Source organism: Cervus elaphus, chromosome 16, assembly GCF_910594005.1.
Source record: "Cervus elaphus chromosome 16, mCerEla1.1, whole genome shotgun sequence".
Lineage (NCBI taxonomy): Eukaryota > Metazoa > Chordata > Mammalia > Artiodactyla > Cervidae > Cervus > Cervus elaphus.
The window spans coordinates 33,973,883-33,996,470 of record NC_057830.1 but is presented as its reverse complement, the minus strand read 5'-3'; the positions used below and the strand labels follow the sequence as shown (position 1 = coordinate 33,996,470).

At 44.4% G+C, this 22,588-nt stretch overlaps 1 protein-coding gene across 5 annotated transcripts; it reads left to right on the top strand.

Moving 5' to 3' along the window:
* The first annotated feature begins 1,021 nt into the window (after nucleotides 1-1,021).
* IDNK (IDNK gluconokinase) lies at nucleotides 1,022-21,988 on the top strand. Of its 5 annotated transcripts, none has more exons than XM_043870684.1 (5): nucleotides 1,022-1,108; nucleotides 4,569-4,599; nucleotides 4,984-5,070; nucleotides 18,574-18,617; nucleotides 21,291-21,988. In XM_043870684.1, exons 1-5 carry the CDS (start codon nucleotides 1,044-1,046, stop codon nucleotides 21,634-21,636), a joined length of 573 nt encoding a protein of 190 aa, XP_043726619.1. In that variant the 5' UTR covers nucleotides 1,022-1,043; the 3' UTR covers nucleotides 21,637-21,988. The 5 variants fall into 5 exon arrangements, with proteins under 5 accessions (XP_043726619.1, XP_043726622.1, XP_043726623.1 ...); XM_043870687.1 differs by having other exon boundaries at nucleotides 1,053-1,108; nucleotides 4,988-5,070; XM_043870685.1 differs by lacking the exon at nucleotides 1,022-1,108 and adding an exon at nucleotides 1,313-1,533.
* The last annotated feature ends 600 nt before the right edge of the window (nucleotides 21,989-22,588 follow it).

The following is a 22,588-nucleotide window of genomic DNA, read 5'->3' as shown; positions in this document are numbered from 1 at the left end:
ATTGCTTTCATTGACCCCACCTGCATCTCTGAAAAAGAGTACCTTTGTTGAACCCTTTTCAAATGACCCAACTTGAATGTGTTGTTTCCCACCACCACCCTGACTAGTACAGAAACTATGAGGTCCTTGGACATGTCTAGGGTTGGCTATCTGGGCAGGAGAACCAGACTTTCTGCTGATCGTTCTGATTTGAACTTTGAGAGAAATGTGAACACTTTTTTTTTTACCTGAGCTGGTAAAGCAAAGCACAAGTCACACCTGTGCTTACACATCTACTCCCCCCTACCTGCCAGGAAGCACCTGGAGAATTACGACATTCACCTTTGGAATTCTGTGGATGGTAGATGTTCAAAAAATGTTCCTCAAGCACAACTGAACTATAAACCCTTACACAAGTCACCTGTCTCTCCAGGTCTCAGGTACTTCATCTGTACAAACTCTATCCAGGAACACTGAAATGTCACCCGCTTGGGCTAAGTAAGAAAAAAAGTCAGTGCAGAGGTAACTGACATATTGATTAAATGCTTTTATGTCAGCTTCATTGTTTTCAAAGACACAGAGCAGTATGAACTTGGGAAACAAAGGAAGTTGGGCAGAATGTCGTTGGACGTCCTTTTAATCAAACATCTTAAATGGCACAAAATTAACACATTGCTTTAAAGCAAAAGGGTCCTTTAAAGGGGGTACTCCTTCCGCTTAAGTAATTGACCCAAGAACAGGAGGCAGATTAAATAGCAGAGCCATAATAACATTTGCCGCTATGGCCCACTCTATATTTGACATCAAAAGAAATCTGCCTTGTATTATTGTGACAAAATGCCAGGTTACAGAACACTGTACCGCACTATCCTAATTTCAAGCAATATTCCTACCCGTGTATCTATACAGGACGGGGGAACTGATGCTTGCTGCCGCGTGGTGTGGTAAAGTGTTGTTTATTTTCTGCTTATTACTTTTACATTAAAAAAATAAATAAATAAGCTAAAGCTCTTTCTAAAGCTCGTTGGTGGAGGAGGAGCAGGAGGGTCCGGCCTGCAAGGGCGATGGAGAGAGGCTGGGCGAAGAGGACCGCAGATGGAGGGACTCGGGGCCCGCTCCCCTGCCTGCGGTGGGGCTCCGCTTCGGCACAGAGGAGAGGGGCGCCGGGGGGCGCGGCGGGGAAGGAACGGAGGTGGGAGAAGGGGAAGCGGTGTGGCGCCGTGTGCGCCGGTCTGCGCCGCGCAGCGGCGGGCGGAGCGCCTGGGGGCGCGGTCCGGGCCCGGGGCGTGTCTCGCCGGGGAAGGGGCGCGGGGTGGGGCAGGTCTCGACGCCGGTGGGGCGGCGCGGAAGTGGGGCCAAGCGCATTGGAGCGGGGGCCCGACGGGGGCCCCCCGGGGTCCGGTCCGCGGGCGGGGCGGGGTCGCGGGCGGCTCCGCCCTGCGCGGCAGGGAAGGCGGGGCGGACGGGCTCCGGAAGGCGAAGGGAAGGAACCGGATTTGGGGCGATGGCGGCGCCCGACGCGCTGCTGGTGATGGGCGTGAGCGGCTCGGGGAAGTAGGTTCTGGGGGCTGGGCTCGGGGGGTGCAATGGGGAGGCGGCGCGCGGCGGAGCCCGGACCTGCCGCCGTTCTGGGCCCGTGGCGACTGGCGTTCTCTGGGGAGACCCCTTCTTTTCCCTTTGCCGATGAGGAAACGGGTCCAGAGCACCTTGCTCCCTCTCCCCACTTGCCAGCCTGCTCGCTCCGGGAGCGCCTGGCCCGGGGCCACATCCCAGACTCGGCTCTGCATCTCTGAATTTAGACAGAGGCGCCTGCTGGGGTAACGGGTTCTGCTCGGCCCCTGGAGCGGCCCGGGCAGGTTGTTGGGGGCCTCAAGCCAGAACAGCGTGCAGGAGAGCAAGGGACCGCAGAGCACGGGCAGACCTCCTCCCAGGCGCTCGGAGACATTTGTCAGGCCGGACAGAGCACTAGCTCCCTCCTTCCTGGCCTTGGACTTTTGTGATTATTAACTTTCTAACCTACTGTGTTCCCCACTTCAACTAGAAGGATGGAGTATTAAATATGAAGAGTGCTCCAGGTTTGTGAGGAAGGAAGAGCATTCCACACCACAGAGCCCCTGGCCAGCCCAGTCTGGCCAACTTGGGGGGCCGAGGAAGCCTTTGGCTTCCCGCTTGGTCCAAAGTCCAGCAGTGCCCTTTATCAGAAAAGACAGGTAGCGTTCCACCAGAGGTAGCAAAAGACACCTGAAGTTTCACAACCCCCAAAGGCTTCTAGAATGTTCTGAATCGGGAACTGCCCATGCGGTCCAGTGTATTTCCAAGATTCCTTCTTGCTCCAGGGAGGTAGGTTTAGCTTTACAGAAACTACTGTGGCATTTGGGTGCCAAACTGGTTTGTAATGCTCAGCTCTGACCAGTCTCCTGTGAGGCGAGCATGTGCTTTATTTCTACTGAGGGTCCTTGGTCCATCTTCAAACATGGACCAGGGACCTTCACCATGTCCCTTGGTTAAAAAGTTTGGTTACAGTGGTTCAGTTCAGTTCAGTCACTCAGTTATGTCCGACTCTTTGCAACCCCATGAATCGCAGCATGCCAGGCCTCCCTGTCCATCACCAACTCCCGGAGTTTACTCAGACTCATGCCCATCGAGTCAGTGATGCCATCCAACCATCTCATCCTCTGTCGTCCCCTTCTCCTCCTGCCCTCAATCCCTCCCAGCATCAGGGTCTTTTCCAGTGAGTCAGCTCTTTGCATGAGGCAGCCAAAGTACTGGAGTTTCAGCTTCAGCATCAGTCCTTCCAATGAACACCCAGGACTGATCTCCTTTAGGAGGACTGGCTGGATCTCCTTGCAGTCCAAGGGACTCTCAAGAGTCTTCTCCAACACCACAGTTCAAAAGCATCAATTTTTCGGCGCTCAGCTTTCTTCACAGTCCAACTCTCACATCCATACATGACCACTGGAAAAACCGTAGGTTAGAGTGGTAGAGAATGGTTTTTCAGTTTCCTTCTATCTCCTTTCTGCCCGTCTACACCCTAATCTAGTTGGCTCTTCTTTTAAATTATGACTGGTGGCTGACGTGTTCATTCCTGGCTGATCTAACTTGGTCTTCAGTGTGATTTCTGTTGTTCACAGCCCTGGCTTCTCCAGCCCTGGAGTTTGGCTGGGACAGTTTAATCACTAGCAGGCTGCAACATGTCAGCCTATGCAGCCGCCATTGGAGTGAACTAATGGGAGAGGTTCTAGTTCTCAATCCTTTGGTCATTTTAGGGAGGAGGTCTCCGTGTGTCTTTTTAACACCTTCCTGATACTTTCTTAACAAAAGAGAACCCTTGGTAATTAACAGTATAGAATTTCATCATAGTTTTGATTTCATTGTGTGCATTTTTCAGTTACCTCCTACTTAAGGCAAGTAAGGATGGCCTCCTGTATGAGGGAGGGAAAGAACCTTCTTTAACACATTTGTTTAATTTTAAAGAGTGAAGCAATTAAATAAAAATAACATAATTGTAATAGTAGCATGTACAACTTAGGTGAGAAGGCATGATGAAGTAGGAGGTACAATAAAAAGATCCTGAAGGTTCTATGTCAGTGACTGGCAGTTGGGTAATACTTCAGAAGTTGAGAGCAAGAGGGGGCTTCATTTCTAACTCATCACCTGCCAGCCTCCATCCCTACCCCCATTGCACTAGCCATAAACCTCAAGATGGCTGAAACCAGTCTCAGTTGGCTGAGCATTATGTCTTGGGAGCTGGTAGGTGCTTGTTAAATATTGGCTGTGTGAAATGAGAAAGTGAATGGATAGATGTAGCTCAGTCGCCTTGTTTTACAGGTGAGAAAACTGAGGTTTAGAGGACAAGGTGGGCATAGTCATTTAGTGGCAGAATGGAGACTGTGGCCAAATCTCAAGCTCTGGGACCCAAGCCCTCTTCACTGACCTGTAGTTGTTAGGGTCTGAACAGAGAGCATTCAACTCCCATACTTAATAATGAATGCTGGTAATTCTCTGAGTCCCTTTTTTGAAGGGTGTGTCCCTTTTAAGTCAGAATGTTTTAATGCTTTTATGAGCTCCATGAACCTTGTGTGGGTGCTTAGAGGTTAAATTCCCTGTCAGACCCCTGCCTCCAGTATTCTCGTTAGAATTTATCACTTTATTCAGTTATTGTCCATGTAGTGACGAGACTTGACAGTCACTAAGTCATGTCCAACTCCTTGCGACCTTCACTACCTCCTAATTTGCTCAGATTTATGTCCATTGAGTCCATGATGCTATCTAACCATCTCATCCTGTTCTTTTTCAAAAAATAATTATCTACAAAACAGGGACCAAAAACTTAGTGGGGGGGGGGGACTTCAGGAGTTTAATGAGATCTTATGTATTGCTTTTGGGGGAAAATTTAGTGATAACTGGAAAATTATTTAAATTCCTGGAGAAAACTAAAGCCATGCTTTCGACTCCAGGGTGAGGAGCACGTGTCTGAGTTTCAATATTGTAAGTTGTTGGTGTTTAAGCCATGTGCTTCCCACGGCTCCTTGGATGGAAGAGGCAGATGGAGGAAGGATAGTCACGTAGCATCTGTGTCCTCTCCACAGATCCACCGTGGGCGCCCTGCTGGCATCTGAGGTAACCTGTGCTAACACCTCCCAGTTGCGAGTCTCATCTTTTTGTCTCGTTGCTTCTGGCCTGCGTGGTTTGTAAACTCGGTGCAGACACCTCCATAAAGCTTGTGAAACCCCCTGGAGCAATTTTGTTTCTCTCCTTGGTCATGGAAAATAATGATGAATGAAAAAAACAGCTGCAGCAACCCAGCGGGCGGGATTAGTGAAGCATCCTTACAGACCTCCCTGCTCCTGCGCCTGGGTGGAGGAGGGATGGTCTGTGTGGCTGCCGGTGGGAAAGAGGGTGGCCGGGTTGTTTCTGCACCTGCTGTTAGTATTAGGAACCCACAGTGCCCATCACATGGGCCGCATGAGCTGCTACATACCCTCTTTCACTTTGTTCTTAAAGCTAGGATGGAAATTCTATGATGCAGATGACTACCACCCAGAGGAAAATCGAATGAAGATGCAAAAAGGGATACCGCTGAATGACGAGGTAAGGTGCGCTGTCTGTTTTTATTTCCAACATGGATGTCCCAGCCAAGCGATGCAGGTGAAGATGCCTACAGCGCTTGGTGCAGTAGAGTTCCTGAGTCACGCACTCAGGACAGTGCTCCAAAAGCCAGGTGCGTAGCACGCCTGCCATGTATGTGAGCTGTGGCCCGAACTCCTGTCTAAACTCTCAACTGGCATCAGGATTGATGCCACCGTCAGCCCCAGCTTGGCAGGATCTGCCAGAACACTTTGTTGAGGGATTTGAATCTGCAGGGTGCAATTCCTGAGAGGGCACAGGCTCCTCTGTGCCTCATACATGTGGAAATTCACCTTTTCTTCCAAGGACCTACCAGCCTACCGTCTCCAGGCCCTGGTGCCCACCCCAAAGCTAGAGTGATCTTTGCAAACTCAAATGGCCCTCTGGCAATTTCTCATTATCTCAGGGTCAAGACCAGACACATAAACTCCTACACGTACATGGGCAGGCCAAACTGGCTGTGCCCCACAGTAGTCTCTCTGGGTGCACCCCACCCTCCCACATGCCACCCCCGTCTCCTACCCCCACCTCCACTGGAGCCATCCTTGCCCTTTTCAGTAGCTCTCCCGCCACGCTCCTCCCCCAGGGCCTTTGTGTCTGCTGTTCCCACTGTGAGGAAGGCACCGCCCCACTCTTCTCAGCTCCCTGCTCATGCATCACGTCTCACCACCTGTGCCCCTTCTTCAGGGAGGCTCGCCCTGACTTCTAGATAAAACCTCCTCTAATGAACTCTCACGGCAGCATATCCCTTATCATCCATGTCCCAGTTGTAACATGGCATTTGATGGTGTGAGAATTCGATTAATATTTGTCCCTGTAACTAGATTTTACCTCCAAAAGGACAGGCACTGTGGCCATTTCTATTAACCACTATATATCCCCAGAGCCTGACACACAAGTGTATGTCAGAAAAGATTTGTGGCAAATTTGTGAATGAAAAATAAGTGAAAGAATGAATGGCTGACATCTCATTCCTTTAGGCACTGTCGTGAGGGTCGTGAGGGCCTTTTCTAGAGGGTCTTTCTCAAACCAGAGTCACAAACTGTGGATTCCCAGAACTAGCTATGACCCAGGAGAGACTGAGGGCAGGCCCAGGGTGGGTCCACAGGGCAGCGGGCAGCAGGGGCCCCAGCCAGCTCCATGTGCCCAGGGTGTCCAGAGGACCGGTACTGGGACGGGGCTGGCCAAAGAGCAACACTGCGTTTGTGCTTTCATGAACTCGGCTCCCCGCAGTTTCTGCTCCACGTTCTTCTCTTTGCCCTGCCTTGAAGGACTGGAGTCACTAACCCATATTCTAGAGCATTCTGAGGGTTTCTGTTTGTTTCGGGAAGTGCTCCCCAAGTTTAAACATTAAACCATCAAAATTAAGTTTACAACATTTGACTTTAGAAGGTGGGAGGAGAGCAGCCGAAAGGAGATACAAAATAACAACTTAAACATAACAGTGATACTGTGCTAGAGATAATAAACATATTGTAAATAACCTGGCAGCACCACTGAGCTTGTGTGACTTTTGGCAAATAGCTTGGTTTCTCTGTGCCTCATTTTCCTCCTGTGACGTAGGAATGGTGACAGGATCTATTTTATTGGGTCCTTGAGAGGATTAGATAAATTGAAAAGTGTGCACAGAGACATACCTGAAGCATTCAGTGAATATCACTTCTTACTGTTGTTGTTAGTACCGTATCTATGTATACATACATGTAAATCATTTCTGCGGAGTGTGTAAAGTGTGACCGTGCTGGGGTTATTTTCTTTTTCCCCTTGCTGAGTACAAAATTAAAGAACAAAGTAAAGCAACCCCAACTGGACAGAGTTTTATAATGGCATTTAAGCATCTTTCCTCTTACTCACAAGTAAGCCTTGTTAAGTGAGCAGTATTGATGCGGCTGGGGGCTGAGGAGGAGAATTGAGAAGAGGAATTTATTGTACAGAAGAAAAGGTTATCAATTACTGGAAGAAACATAACGAGTTACTAAATATATTCAGAGGAAGCTATACACGTTTGCCTGACATTAGAGTGAAGCAGAGAGGAATGCAGTAAAACAGCAGATGGCTGACATTTTTAATGAGAGCCCAGTGAGTCCATGAGCGAAGGTGTGGGTCACAGCTGAGCTGGCTCCACCACCCCCTCATTGCCCTGGCAACCAGCCCGCGGGCCCCCCTCCCCCAGAGGATACTGTGCTGAGCATCAGGTAGACTGTTAGAGGCAGAGGTAATGGTAGGCCTTGGGGGAGATTCTCAGGATGGTTTGGGGAGGTCCATGAGGTCACAGAGAGTCAGACACAACTGACTCTCAAAACACACACACACAGACAGACACACACACACACACAGACACACACACACACACACTACTGAGAAGGCTAAGGTTTGAAGATAAAGAACCTAAGCTGAATACACACGGGCACCTTAAGGCTATTTCAATTAAATGTAAATTCCAGTTCCTGGATTGCATTGCCATACTTCAAGTTTCAAAAGCCCCGTGTGGCTGGTGGCTGCTAATCCAGACAGCGCAGGTAGAGAACATTTCCATCAGGGCAGGAAGCTCTGTGGACAGCGCTGGTGGAGAAAGATACGCCACCCAGGCAGGGATGCACGGTTAACATGATGAGATGATGATTTCCAAGCTGTCTGTCAGTGAGTCTCCCTGGCCCCAGGACCATGCTGTTCTGGCAGCCCATGGGATGATGCTTGAGCAGACTTCAATCTCAGAGTCTTTAAAAGAGAGGTTTTGGACAGTTTTGTTCCTGATTACAAATATAATACTTATCCTGTATAAAACATTTGACCAATGCCTGCAAATTTTCACAGAATATATCACCCTTGGTTTCATCTTCCAAAAATACCCGCTGATTGAATTTGATACATATACCCATCTTTCAGGGGTATGTACTTTGTTTGTATGCATTTTTTCCCTCTATGGGCTTAGGTTCACTTTTGCACCAGATAAAACCGGTCCCTCACCGCCACTGCCCCCCTCCCACTTCCCTTGCCCTCTCTCTCCACCTCCCCCAGCAATGCTGGACACACTCCTCTTCCATCTGTTCCTCTGAGCGCCTGCCCTTTCATTGTCATCCCCTTCCAGAAGACACTTTCTGTTTCTAGATAGGCCAAGGAAGCGGTCTCTATCTTCATGATGCTCTCATTTAGCCTGCGGAGCTTAAGCCCTGGGCTGGGGGCTCAGGGTACACTGCACCCCTATCCCTGCATGTAGGGACTGTCGGGGATGAAGGGACCCAGAATAGCGATCCAGTAAGCTTGGATGCCCATCTGGGTTATGTTGTTTGCTCCTCTCTTTCCTCTAAGGCTTTCTGTGTTTGACTTCACTAATTATGATATTGCCTGTAGCGTTTACACACAGAACTCAGTGAATTTGCTCTAGTATCTCCCTGTTTGGCCTCAGTTTCTGCCTCTGTGAAGAGGAGATCTCAGTCATCCCCATTCTTCACAAACATTATGAATACAGAATCTGGAGCTCATGTGTCCCTAAGACCCGACAGGAAAGGCCAAACTCCTTAGCAGCTCACTCAGAGTCTCGACTATCTAGTCCTGACAGTTTCTCCTCACCCTCCTCACAGCAACTCCCATGCCTGGTCGTCAGTGCTAAGCTCCTGCCTCATCCGTTTACTGTAGAGTCTTGGCAAACCATCTTTCATATTTCATACTCCCAGTCTTTCCCTGCCCTCTGCTTGGCAGGCCCTGCTTCCATTAAAATCCTCTTTATCCTTGAAGATTTAGTCTTCCTAGGGCCTGATCAAAATTGATCTCTCCCTCTACTCTCCAGTCAGAGCCCTTCTTAGAGCCCTCATCCCTGCCTTACGTGTAGTTTAACTGATACCCGTCATCAGGCTGTGACCCCCTTGAGGACAGGAACCACACCATTCATATTACATTCCCAATGCTCTGTATGGCACTTTGCACATATTAAATATTATTTGTGGAATTAGAATCTACTGCGTGCCAAATTCATTTATTAAAGGTCTTTTCCAGATTCAAAGTTGGAAATTGATGCTGTTTATTGCAGCTATAAAATCAGCCCAAAAAAATAGTGTTTAAAATGAAGTCTACTCCTTTTCCTGTTCAAATCCCAAAGCAGATCAGTGAATTAACATGATTCCCCATTTTGCAGATGAACAAGGGGAGGCACAGAGAAGTTAAGTAACTGGAGCAAAGGCACAGAGTAAAGGGGATCTCTAACCCCTAAGACCCTACTTTTTCTACTGTGTTAAAGGCCCTGATACTCCATGCACACCCAATCTATGAGGAATGAATCAGGGTTAGTTAAATGGAGAGGGAAAGGGTGAAAGAGAGAGCAGGAGAGAGGCGCAGCCCTCAGCGAGCGCATCCCTTGGAGGGACCTAGGCCTAGATGGGTACCTGAGGCAGGTGACCCCTGGCTTTACGCAGACCAGGGATCCACCCAGGAATTCATGTAGCACCTGGAGCGACTCTGGAAGAACTCTCTCCTTGTGGCCCCCTGTGACCCTCTAGAGAAGGATCCCAACTGTGTAATAACTGTGACTCAATACTTGGAAACTTCTATAAAATAAAGTTGAAAGTACTTCATTGCTATCTCCAGCCTTCTCTCATTGATTTTGTGGCTGGTGGACCCAGACCTTACTGGTGCTGTGAATAAACTGGTCCAACATGCATTCTGATTGGGGGCAGATGTCTGAAAGCATCTGTTTCTGTTTTATCATTCCATTTATTAATATTAGTTTTCATTGTTGAGCTTCTGAGGAATTTTATTGTGACTGAATGAAGCAACATGCTTAATTCTCAGCTAAGGCACGTATTTAGACACTGGTAAAATAATAATAAAGCATGGATTCAAAGTAAAGTTCTGTTTACCTGTACAAAGGGTAGGAAGTTTATTACCCAATTACGTTTTCTGTTTTTTTTTAATTCATTTGTTTCATCCTTATTGTGAAATATTTCAGGCATCCAGAAAATATAATGACTAATAAAGTCAATATCCAGCTTAATGCAATAACATATGTTTCCTAAGCCATAAAATAATAGAGATTGATCTCTGTACAAAGAGATTTGATGCTGATGGGCTGGAGGAATTGTGCAATCTAATTAAAATAACAAAACACAAGGTTGCTCCTCTGCTAGTGGGAAGAAAGGTAAGATATCTAAAGTACTAGGAATTAAACAAATTATCCCCCTTCCTTGGTGCATCCAAACCCACTATGAACATTTTACTCATGCAGAAGTACAGTTCATTTTTTGTGTGTTTTCATCTGTGAATCAGTCCTAGTGCATCATTATAATTGCTTCTTGAACTCTTAAGTAGGTATGTGAATACTGAATATGTGAATTAGCATTTGACCGTCTGAACCTTCCAACTTGGAGAAGGGCATGGCAACCCACTCCAGTATTCCTGCCTGGAGAATTCCATGGACAGAGGAGCCTGGCAAGCTATACAGTCCATGGGCTCGCAAACAGTCAGAGACGAATGATCGACCTTCCTACTACCTCTTCCAAGCCAAGCATTCTTTTTTTTTTTTTTTTAAATTTTTTATTTTATTTTATTTTATTTAATTAGTTGGAGGCTAATTACTTCACAACATTTCAGTGGGTTTTGTCATACATTGACATGAATCAGCCATAGATTTACACGTATTCCCCATCCCGATCCCCCCTCCCACCTCCCTCTCCACCCGATTCCTCTGGGTCTTCCCAGTGCACCAGGCCCGAGCACTTGTCTCATGCATCCCACCTGGGCTGGTGATCTGTTTCACCGTAGATAGTATACATGCTGTTCTTTTGAAACATCCCACCCTCACCTTCTCCCACAGAGTTCAAAAGTCTGTTCTGTATTTCTGTGTCTCTTTTTCTGTTTTGCATATAGCGTTATCGTTACCATCTTTCTAAATTCCATAAATATGTGTTAGTATGCTGTAATGTTCTTTATCTTTCTGGCTTACTTCATTCTGTATAATGGGCTCCAGTTTCATCCATCTCATTAGGACTGATTCAAATGAATTCTTTTTAACGGCTGAGTAATATTCATGGTGTATATGTACCATAGCTTCCTTATCCATTCATCTGCTGATGGGCATCTAGGTTGCTTCCATGTCCTGCCTATTATAAACAGTGCTGCAATGAACATTGGGGTGCACGTGTCTCTTTCAGATCTGGTTTCCTCAGTGTGTATGCCCAGAAGTGGGATTGCTGGGTCATATGGCAGTTCTATTTCCAGTTTTTTAAGGAATCTCCACACTGTTTTCCATAGTGGCTGTACTAGTTTGCATTCCCACCAACAGTGTAAGAGGGTTCCCTTTTCTCCACAGCCTCTCCAGCATTTATTGCTTGTAGACTTTTGGATAGCAGCCATCCTGACTGGCGTGTAATGGTACCTCATTGTGGTTTTGATTTGCATTTCTCTAATAATGAGTGATGTTGAGCATCTTTTCATGTGTTTGTTAGCCATCTGTATGTCTTCTTTGGAGAAATGTCTGTTTAGTTCTTTAGCCCATTTTTTGATTGGGTCATTTATTTTTCTAGAATTGAGCTGCAGGAGTTGCTTGTATATTTTTGAGGTTAATCCTTTGTCTGTTTCTTCATTTGCTATTATTTTCTCCCAATCTGAGGGCTGTCTTTTCACCTTACTTATAGTTTCGTTTGTAGTGCAAAAGCTTTTAAGTTTCACTAGGTCCCATTTGTTTAGTTTTGCTTTTATTTCCAATATTCTGGGAGGTGGGTCATAGAGGATCTTGCTGTGATTTATGTCGGAGAGTGTTTTGCCTATGTTCTCCTCTAGGAGTTTTATAGTTTCTGGTCTTACATTTGGATCTTTAATCCATTTTGAGTTTATTTTTGTGTATGGTGTTAGAAAGTGTTCTAGTTTCATTCTTTTACAAGTGGTTGACCAGCTTTCCCAGCACCACTTGTTAAAGAGGTTGTCTTTTTTCCATTGTATATCCTTGCCTCCTTTGTCAAAGATAAGGTGTCCATAGGTTCGTGGATTTATCTCTGGGCTTTCTATTCTGTTCCATTGATCTATATTTCTGTCTTTGTGCCAGTACCATACTGTCTTGATGACTGTGGCTTTGTAGTAGAGTTTGAAGTCAGTCAGGTTGATTCCTCCAGTTCCATTCTTCTTTCTCAAGATTACTTTGGCTATTCGAGGTTTTTTGTATTTCCATACAAATTGTGAAATTATTTGTTCTAGTTCTATGAAAAATACCGTTGGTAGCTTGATAGGGATTGCATTGAATCTATAGATTGCTTTGGGTAGAATAGCCATTTTGACAATATTGATTCTTCCAATCCATGAACACGGTATGTTTCTCCCTCTGTTTGTGTCCTCTTTGATTTCTTTCATCAGTGTTTTATAGTTTTCTATGTATAGGTCTTTTGTTTCTTTAGGTAGATATACTCCTAAGTATTTTATTCTTTTTGTTGCAGTGGTGAATGGTATTGTTTCCTTAATTTCTCTTTCTGTTTTTTCATTGTTGGTATATAGGAATGCAAGGGATTTCTGTGTGTTAACTTTATATCCTGCAACTTTACTATATTCATTGATTAGCTCTAGTAATTTTTGGAAGAGTCTTTAGGGTTTTCTATGTAGAGGATCATGTCATCTGCAAACAGTGAGAGTTTCACTTCTTCTTTTCCTATCTGGATTCCTTTTACTTCTTTTTCTGCTCTGATTGCTGTGGCCAAAACTTCCAACACTATGTTGAATAGTAGTGGTGAGAGTGGGCACTCTTGTCTTGTTCCTGATTTCAGGGGAAATGCTTTCAATTTTTCACCATTGAGGGTGATGCTTGCTGTGGGTTTGTCATATATAGCTTTTATTATGTTGAGGTATGTTCCTTCTATTCCTGCTTTCTGGAGAGTTTTAATCATAAATGAGTGTTGAATTTTGTCAAAGGCTTTCTCTGCATCTATTGAGATAATCATATGGTTTTTATCTTTCAATTTGTTAATGTGGTGTATTACATTGATTGATTTGCGGATATTAAAGAATCCTTGCATTCCTGGGATAAAGCCCACTTGGTCATGGTGTATGATTTTTTTAATATGTTGTTGGATTCTGTTTGCTAGAATTTTGTTAAGGATTTTTGCATCTATGTTCATCAGTGATATTGCCCTGTAGTTTTCTTTTTTTGTGGCATCTTTGTCTGGTTTTGGAATTAGGGTGATGGTGGCCTCATAGAATGAGTTTGGAAGCTTACCTTCATCTGCAATTTTCTGGAAGAGTTTGAGTAAGATAGGTGTTAGCTCTTCTCTAAATTTTTGGTAGAATTCAGCTGTGAAGCCATCTGGTCCTGGGCTTTTGTTTGCTGGAAGATTTTTGATGACAGTTTCGATTTCCTTGCTTGTGATGGGTCTGTTAAGATCTTCTATTTCTTCCTGGTTCAGTTTTGGAAAGTTATATTTTCTAAGAATTTGTCCATTTCATCCAAGTTGTCCATTTTATTGGCATAGAGCTGCTGGTAGTAGTCTCTTATGATCCTTTGTATTTCAGTGTTGTCTGTTGTGATCTCTCCATTTTCATTTCTAATTTTGTTAATTTGGTTCTTCTCTGTTTCTTAATGAGTCTTGCTAATGGTTTGTCAATTTTGTTTATTTTTTCAAAAAACCAGCTTTTAGCTTTGTTGATTTTTGCTATGGTCTCTTTAGTTTCTTTTGCATTTATTTCTGCCCTGATTTTTAAGATTTCTTTCCTTCTGCTAACCCTGGGGTTCTTCATTTCTTCCTTCTCTAATTGCTTTAGGTGTAGAGTTAGGTTATTTATTTGCAAGCCAAGCATTCTTGCTGAATGGAGATCAGCACTCGTCTCGGGATTTTGTTTCACCTAGAGACATGCACAGTGACAGGGATGCATTGTGGAAAAGGCTGCCTGACTGCCCAGATGGGACCAGGGCAGTCAGGCTCCCTTGCTGGCTCAACCCTTGACACTGTCAACACATTAAACACAGGTTCATGTCTCATATGAGAACCCCACTAGTCAGCTTCACAAGATTTCTACATAAAACCCGAATGCCAGTTGATTAATTTACAAGGAGAAATTTAACTGCCACGTGGCCCATAACACATCAATCTGATTTCAAAAGCCAAAATGTAGTCAGGTAGCTCAGTGAACGTGCAATCAAAAGAGTAGGAAAGTTAAAACTTAAGTTTCTAATGGTGTGAGACCACCCACCCCATTAGATGAAGACGTTTGCTAATGAGAACATGATATTTGAAGTCATAAGGCCAGAACTCCATGTCCTCTGGACAGTACTCTGCTGTCTAATCCTATAGTGTTCCTGCCCTGGACTTTTACACCCAAGCCTCATGTGCTTCCTTTATGTGTGTTAAAATACGTAGTTGGATCATAGTGATGCACTGCTAGCCTGAGGGTCACTTTTTACTTCTTCAGATGAGTTTAGACATCTCTGTCCCTTTCTGTTAAGTGTTGATCTTTAAAGCCTTAAAGAACAAGCTTCTTTCCTTCTTGTCCAAGTGCTTAGGAAGGTACCTCACTGCGGCCCCCATATGCTATAAGAAGACTCCTTAACTTTATAGAAAGTGAAAGTGAAGTCGCTCAGTCGTGTCCGACTCTTTGTGACCCCGTGGACAGTATGTAGCCTACCTGGCTCCTCTGTCCATGGAATTTTCCAGGCAAGGGTACTGGAGTGGGTTGCTATTTCCTTCTCCAGGGGATCTTTCCAACCCAGGAATCGAACCTGGGTTTCCTGCATTGCAGGCAGACACTTTTACCCTCTGAGCCACCAGGGAAGCCCCAGCTTTATAGAAGTTGACGTCATTTCTTAAACTTGAAGCCAGACACCTCTATTTACATGTAAAACACACACTGAGGTTAGACCCATTAATGATTAGTACACCACTTTACCAAGTAAGCTGCCTGTGCAGCCCTTCCTAAGGTTTGAAAGGCACCATATCTTTGTCGGTCTGGGTCCTAGGTAGGAAACAGCTCATGCTGCTGACATGTGAGTCTTTAAGGCCCAGTCACCCTGCTCTGCTGCAGCTTTCTGTTGGAGAAGCTGTTTTGGAAGATATACCCAAGAGGTTTAAAAAAAATTTTTTTAAAGTCTATGTATAAATAATAGTGATTTTCTTTTTTTATCCCTGTTAGTTCATGAATGTAGTAGAAAAGCTTAGCTATTCACAATGAAAATACAGAAGAGAAAGGAATTTAGAAAGTTAGGTGCAAATGGAATCTTAGAAGTTAAACTCAGGGTGATCGTGTGTAGAGGATTGAAATAAAGGACCCAGAATAGTGTCTGGGTCTCCCTAAGCACACAACAGATACTTGCAAATGGATGAAGGAAAGGGAAATCCAAATCTGGGCTTGAGTTGGCAGCTTTCCCATGGGCAATTTTACATCATAAAATACTGCACGGCTCAGTAAGTCCAGCTAGTTTTCCCCACTACCTACAACCCTTGACGCTCTTCTTCGCTGACCCCCATCTTAAGTCTAGAAAATACTGTGTTACAGTGGCAATTTCAAGTTCCATAAGTATAGCTGCTACAACTTTTTTTCTCCTCACAGACTTCTCTAGAACATTTAGTTTTTGAGTATGATGTCAGAAAATCTTGCCAAGAATAAGCCTTAAACATATACACTCTTTTCCAGGAGCATGTAAGTCTCCCCATAGAGCACAAAGTTCTTTATGGTCTGCAAGTTTAGAACTGGTAAGCCTCATCATCTTGTTACTTTGTTTAGAAATAACCACACTGGGTTCCCTGAGTACTCAGACCAGTGCTAACATTAACAAGTGTTTCATTAAATACATTTGAGCTATTGTGTACATTGTAGTGGCTGTTATAATTTGAGTAATAATATCTGTGAATCATGTAGTTATTGTTATTTAAGATACCATTTGTGTAAGTTAGGTAATAGTTGTCATTTGATCTCTGTCTTCTGCAGATTTTATAGCTGTTGCATTTGAACTTCTAAGTGGTCTCTGATTGGGTAATATGTACACAGAAGTAAAGTCTTCAAAAAATTCTGTGACTAATAAAACTTCCAGGACTCTTAACCCAATATTAGTTCACAGTGCTTTTTAAAAATATTATTTAATATGAAAAGATACATATAATGAAAAAATTACAACTGTGTATGTATGTGTAGCATGTGTGCGTGTAGTGTGTGTGCATGTAGTATCTGTGTGTACAAAATCCTCTGCTTCCTGACAAGGGTGGATCCTAGTAACTGGAAGGTCTTTAGTTTGCTGAGCACAGAGTGATGGCCTTGGTGGAATGAACCTTTCACTCACTGTGGAGCTAGTTACTCTGAATAAGAAATAGGGAAAGCCTAAGCCCTGGGGAAATAATCAGGCACTGAAAGACCTCACCTAGAGCTGGAGAACTTGAAAGGCTCCTGGTGGAAAAGATTAGGGGAGTGGGATGGGGGATATAACCAAGGACTTAACCAAAGTCAAAAGCAAAACGAGAAATTCTCAGGTGCCAGAATCAAAGTAGCAAGATTTAATTAAACCTAAATAACCTCTTCCCCCAGGATTTGGGAATGCATATAAGCCAGGAGGGTGGGAAGTACGATTTTTTATGTTCCTGTAGAGATGGGAGATGATAACCTGTATGAGGCATGGAGCTGGACCTGAACCTAAGTGTGAGGACTTGTATAAAGTATATAAGGGAAGACTTTCTTCAAGTGAGGATTAAAATACTCAGGGACACAGTCTGCTCAACCCTCCCCTGTCACCAAGTGAAAACATGACCTTGTTGGTTCTAAAGTATTCAGTCACCAAAACTGAATTAAAAATAGAAACATCTGAAAATAATACAATGTTCATTAAAGAAATTCAATCTGTAATCAGAGATCTTTCCTCAAAATAAATAAATAAATAAATAAAAGGCCCAGATAGTATTTTCAGATGAGTTTCACTCAGCTCAGATTGCTGTAACAAAATAATACAGCCTGGGTGACTTAAACAATTGACGTGTATTTATCACAGTTTTGGAGGGCGAAAGTCCAAGATCAAGATGCCAGCATGGTCAGTTTCTTGTTTATTCTGAGCTTGGAGGTTCTCTGTATCTCCGCTGGGTGGTTGAAAGGGAGGGCAGCAGCAGGAGAGAAAGAGTATATACTAGCTCACTGGTCTCTTCTTACAAGGGCACTAATCCCATCATGAGGACCTCATCCTCATGACCTCATTTAAACCTAATTACCTCCAAATATTCTCACATGGGGGTATGAATTTTGGGGAAACAAAAACATTAAGTCCATAAAAATAATATATTGTATACAAGCTGTTTCAAAGAAGAGAAGAAGGAAAGCTGCCCTACTTATGTTTAGGAGGCTAGGATAACCTTGATAACAAAATTTAATATGAACTACACAAGAAAACAAATGCAAGTCAATCTCAATTATACAAATACAAAAATTAAATAAAATGGTAGTAATCAAATGTTAAGAGCAAGGACTTTTAAAGATGCATCATGGGGACTTGCCTGGTGGCCCAGTGGATAAGACTCGATGCTCCCAATGCAGGGCTGGATTCAATCCTTATTTGGAGAACCAAGATCCCACATACCACAACTAAGCCTGCACACCACAACTTGAGAGCCTGCACACCACAATGAAGACCCAAAGCAGCCCCCCCAAAAAAAGTCTTAAATAATAAAGACATCATCTTTCTTGAATATGCATCAAAATGATAAAGGGTGGGGGTTGGGACGTATAGAAGACCAGATTGTGAGCTGAAAATCGTTAAACCTAGGTTATAGGTACAGAGAAGTTTGTTTTGTACCATTTTGTCTTTGTATATGTTTTAAATTTGCATAATAAAAAAAAATTTTTTTTTTTTAATGCATTATGGCCAATCAGTATTTACCCCAGGGGAACTTCTTTGTGTAACACTCTAGGGTGTCCTATGCAAACTTCTTCTGCCTTCTCTGGAAAAATACAAAATTCTCACAATACTTTTATCCGAGAGGAGCTTTGTTTTTGGAGGGTTTGAAGAATAGGACCGGGGGCAGCTGACTTAAGAGTTTCTATGAATAACTCTCTGCATTTGAGATCAGAAGCACCTGAAGAATCATGCAGGACAATCAAAGATCTGTAAGTGTATCAGGAAATGGCAGCCCACTTCGGTTTTCTTGCCTGGAGAATCCCCATGAACAGAGGAGCCTGGCAGTAGCAAAGAGTCAAACACGACTGAAGCGACTTAGCGCACACACACACAAACATACCAGAACCAAAGAAAGTGTATTTATAATGGGAAGATTAAAATGGGGGAGTTAGACATACTGGCATTTTAGGGTAATTTCTATCATTGTGGAAAGAGCCTCTGACACCTGGACCAGGAACATGTTTCTGTGCTGACTGCCCAATGACTTAACTCCTCAGCCTGTGCATGGCCTCCTCCTCAAAACCAGTGAGATTTCTCTGGACCCTAACATTGATGAACATGATATGAACATGTTTCTGTACAAATAAACAGTATCTGGAAAAGCCACTCTGTGTTTGTTTTAATTTCAGGACAGAATTCCATGGCTCTGCAAATTGCATGACATTTTACGAAGGTAAGAGAACGTCAGACCCCAGATAAGCCAGTGAATAAAGGAAACCACTCTTGAAATCATAACTGACTAATGATAAAGGATCCCAGAAATGAAATGCATCTCCATCTGGTGACTAGCAATGACTTTTAATCAGCCACAGAGTGTTGGGTTCTAGAGTCAGCCTTCTAGACAACTTCATAATTACTAGCTGGGAATTTTACTCTGCAACTTGGCTTCCATAAACCTGTTTATTCTTATGAAAAATGGGGATATAGTTCCTATTCACAACAGTCCTTACAGACTGTTGGTGAGGAATTAGTGAATAAAGCATGGGTAGCACTTAGAATGGTACCTAATATGTATAGTAAGTCCTAAAGAAAATAATGTTGTTATAGCCATATCTTAGCCACCACTTGTATTGCCTCCTACTTCAGCCTCTGACAACCAGGAAGATCTGGGGTCATTTGCAAGTCAACAGATAACTTGCTGCCAGGACTGAAATCTCAAACTGTCCAGCTCTGTAGCATGCCTCCGCGCAAACGAGTGGGTCTGGCCTTTGGGAATCCTGGTTGGGACACGGAAGATAAAGGAGTGGCAGTTAATGAGTTCCAAATCTTGCTTTCTAAGATGAAGTCATGTTTTATAAATCTAAAACCATTTGGGCCATGTGAGATTATACTTATGATTAAAAATTGTTTACTTTTTTTTTAAACACTGCACGGACAAGGCTAGCAGTCCTGTCTTTGTATGGGTTTAGGGTTTTAAGGTTTTTGGGTTTTAGGATTTGAGAACTCCTACCCAACTGGGTCTCTAACATAAATAGACTCGTCAGATCAAAGATACTGACCTGGATGGAAGCCGAAGTGAAGAGTCTCAGGAGGGCAGAGATCAGACCTCCAGGCTCAGAACTAACAAGCTCTCACTCATGCCCTTGAGAAGAGCTGGGAGGTTCAAGTACATTGGTTTGTTGCTGATGACACACTCCATCCACTGGGTCTCCAGTCTACGACGGCCATAGATCAAGGCAGGCCCCTTTAGAATTCTTAGTTCTCAGTTCTGAATTGAAATCTCTACTAAGTACCCAAGCCAGCATTGACCCTTGACCACTTTATTTAGTTCCATCCTGGCTCCAAGAAGACAGCCTCTCCTGCCCAGGGCTGGTATACATCAGCTTAGTGTGGGGTGGGGGTGGGGGGTCATCCTCATGTATGGTCTTGGACCACACTGGTTTTCCCTTCAGTACAGTTCAGTCGCTCAGTTGTGTCTGACTCCCTTGTGACCCCATGAACTGCAGGACACCCGGCTTCCCTGTCCATCACCAACTCCCAGAGCCTACTCAAACTCCTGTCCATCACATTGGTGATGCCATCCAACCATCTCATCCTCTGTTGTCCCCTTCTTCTCCCACCGTCAATCTTTCCCAGCATCAGGGTCTTTTCCAATGAGTCAGCTCTTCGCATCAGGTGGCCAAAGTATTGGAATTTGAGCGTCCGCATCAGTCCTTTCAATGAATATTCAGGACTGATTTCCTTTAGGATGGACTGGTTGGATCTCCTTGTAGTCCAGGGGACTCTCAAGAGTCTTCTCCAACACCACAGTTCAAAAGCATCAGTTCTTCCACGCTCAGCTTTCTTAATAGTCCAACTCTCACATCCATACATGACCACTGGAAAAATCATAGCTTTGACTAGACAGACCTTTGTTGGTAAAGTAATGTCTCTGCTTTATAATATGCTGTCTAGGTTTTCCTTACTGGTGCCTTGTCAATCTACCTCTATTTCTGGCTCAGGTTTTTCTCTTAGCACATCTCTGGAAACTTCTCACTTTCTGCTCACCTTGAAAACAGAGGACTGGTGCTCTCTTTTTTCCTACTTTCTCCAGCTCTGCATGGCTAACTTCCCCAGATTCTTCAGCATACTGCAGAGTAGGAATGGAGAGAATCTGAGGAGAGCCTGAGCCATGCTCTGTGGGGGACACAGGTGCCTGCCAGCAGCGACCCATGTCCACAAGTGCTGGCTCAGTCACATCCTGTAGCCAAGGGGCAGAGCTGATACTCACTCAGCACTTCCTGTGTGCTGGGCACCGTGATAAACTTCCACACCACAGTTCTGTGGGCAGGTACTCTTGAGTAGCCACATTTAACAGATGATGAACTGATGCTCCTAAAGGAAATCAGTCTTGCATATTCATTGGAAGGACTGATGCTGAAGCTGAAACTCCAATACTTTGGCCATCTGATGTGAAGAACTGACTCACTGGAAAAGACCCTGATGCTGGGAAAGATTGAAGGCAGGAGGAGAAGGGGACAACAGAGGATGAGATGGTTGGATGGCATCACCGACTCAATGGACATGAGTTTGAGTAAACTCCAGGAGTTGGTGATAGACAGGAAGGCCTGGCGTGCTGCAGTCCACGGGGTTGCAGAGTCGGACACGAGTGAGTGACTGAACTGAACTGATAGAGAAGTAAACACATCACCCAAGAGGGCTCACTAGTGGAAGATCTTTACCTCAAAGTCAAGACTGCATGATACTTGGCCACCATTTGTAACACCTTCCACTGTCAGAGAAGTGGGACTGAAGTCCTCAGCCTAGGCTTGACACCAGTTATTTTAAATGTCTTCACTCTTTGGGATCTCCCCTTCCCCATCTCCCCAGGGTTTTTTTTTGTTTTGTTTTGTTTGTTTTTAAACAGAGATGTAGCCTCTGGACAGCATGTAGTTCTAGCCTGTTCAGCTCTGAAGAAAGTATACAGAGACATCTTAATACAAGGAAAAGATGATGCACCTCTAGAGTGTGATCACTCGGGAAAGGAAGAAAAGCCAGTTGAGGTGAAGCTCCTTGTGGTCCATCTGACTGGGTCATTTGACATCATCTCTGGACGCTTACTCGGAAGAAAAGATCATTTTATGCCCCCTGAGTTACTGCAGTCGCAATTCGATACTCTGGAGACCCCATCAGCTCCAGAAAACTTTATCCAAATCAATGTGGACAAAAATCTTTCAGAGATAATTGCTACAATTATGGAAACTCTAAAATGAAATGAGAAGCATTTATATCAGTGGTCCAGACCCATCAGACGTAACTCTGTTTCCCATCCCAAACCATGTTCTCTCCAGATTCTTCTTAAGGTGAATAAACCACAACGTGCTGAGGTATTGTTCAGGTGGATTTTTGGGAATCTGGGAGACTTTTATCATCATGCTGTGGCACATTCAGAGAAATGGAGTGGAAACTTGGAAAGTGAAGCTTCACTGAAGTTTACATTCATGTGACCCAATCAAATGATCAGAGGAAATTATATAATCAAAGCTGTAAACCCTGACCTTATTTAGAACATTCTTGATCATGCTTGTACTTGGACAAATAAATGAAACTTGGCTACCCTGGGCACCCTCTGGAGTCTGGTCTCAGGAGTAGAGAAGCATACAGAATTGACCACTCGCCAGCAGTTTCATTATACCACACACCTCTTCATCCTCTCTTTGGGCCATTTCAAAGTAAATAAAAAGCACATACAGTTCATGGATTAAAAAAAAATTTTTTTTTGCAAAGGTGGAATTTGAGTGAATGACGTGCAGGACTGTCTGCCCCCCAGGCCCTGCTCCATTTTACAGAGACTCCTGTGAGACCAGGCTAGTATTAACCTGCCCACTTTCCTGCTATAAAAGCTGTCAGTGGTGGACACTAGGCGGGTGAGGGAGGAATACTAGAGCTGCTGTGGCCGAAACCTGACATGGAAACTTTCCAGTAGGCAGCGTTATGCTGTGGCCTAACAGTGGCAGCCAGGTCAGGCGAGGCTGTGGGGGGCTCAGAGGGGCTGATGTGTGGCTGGCATGCAGCTTACCAGGCGCCAGTGGGGAAAGTTGCCATGTGGCCAGCGTGGGCTGGGTTTGAGCACTTCCTTGACGGGGTTCCAGAAAGAAGCATCCTTATCCCTCTATCTAATCAGGGCCACAAGACCCAACTGCTTCACAGGCCTTGGTTGGTTCT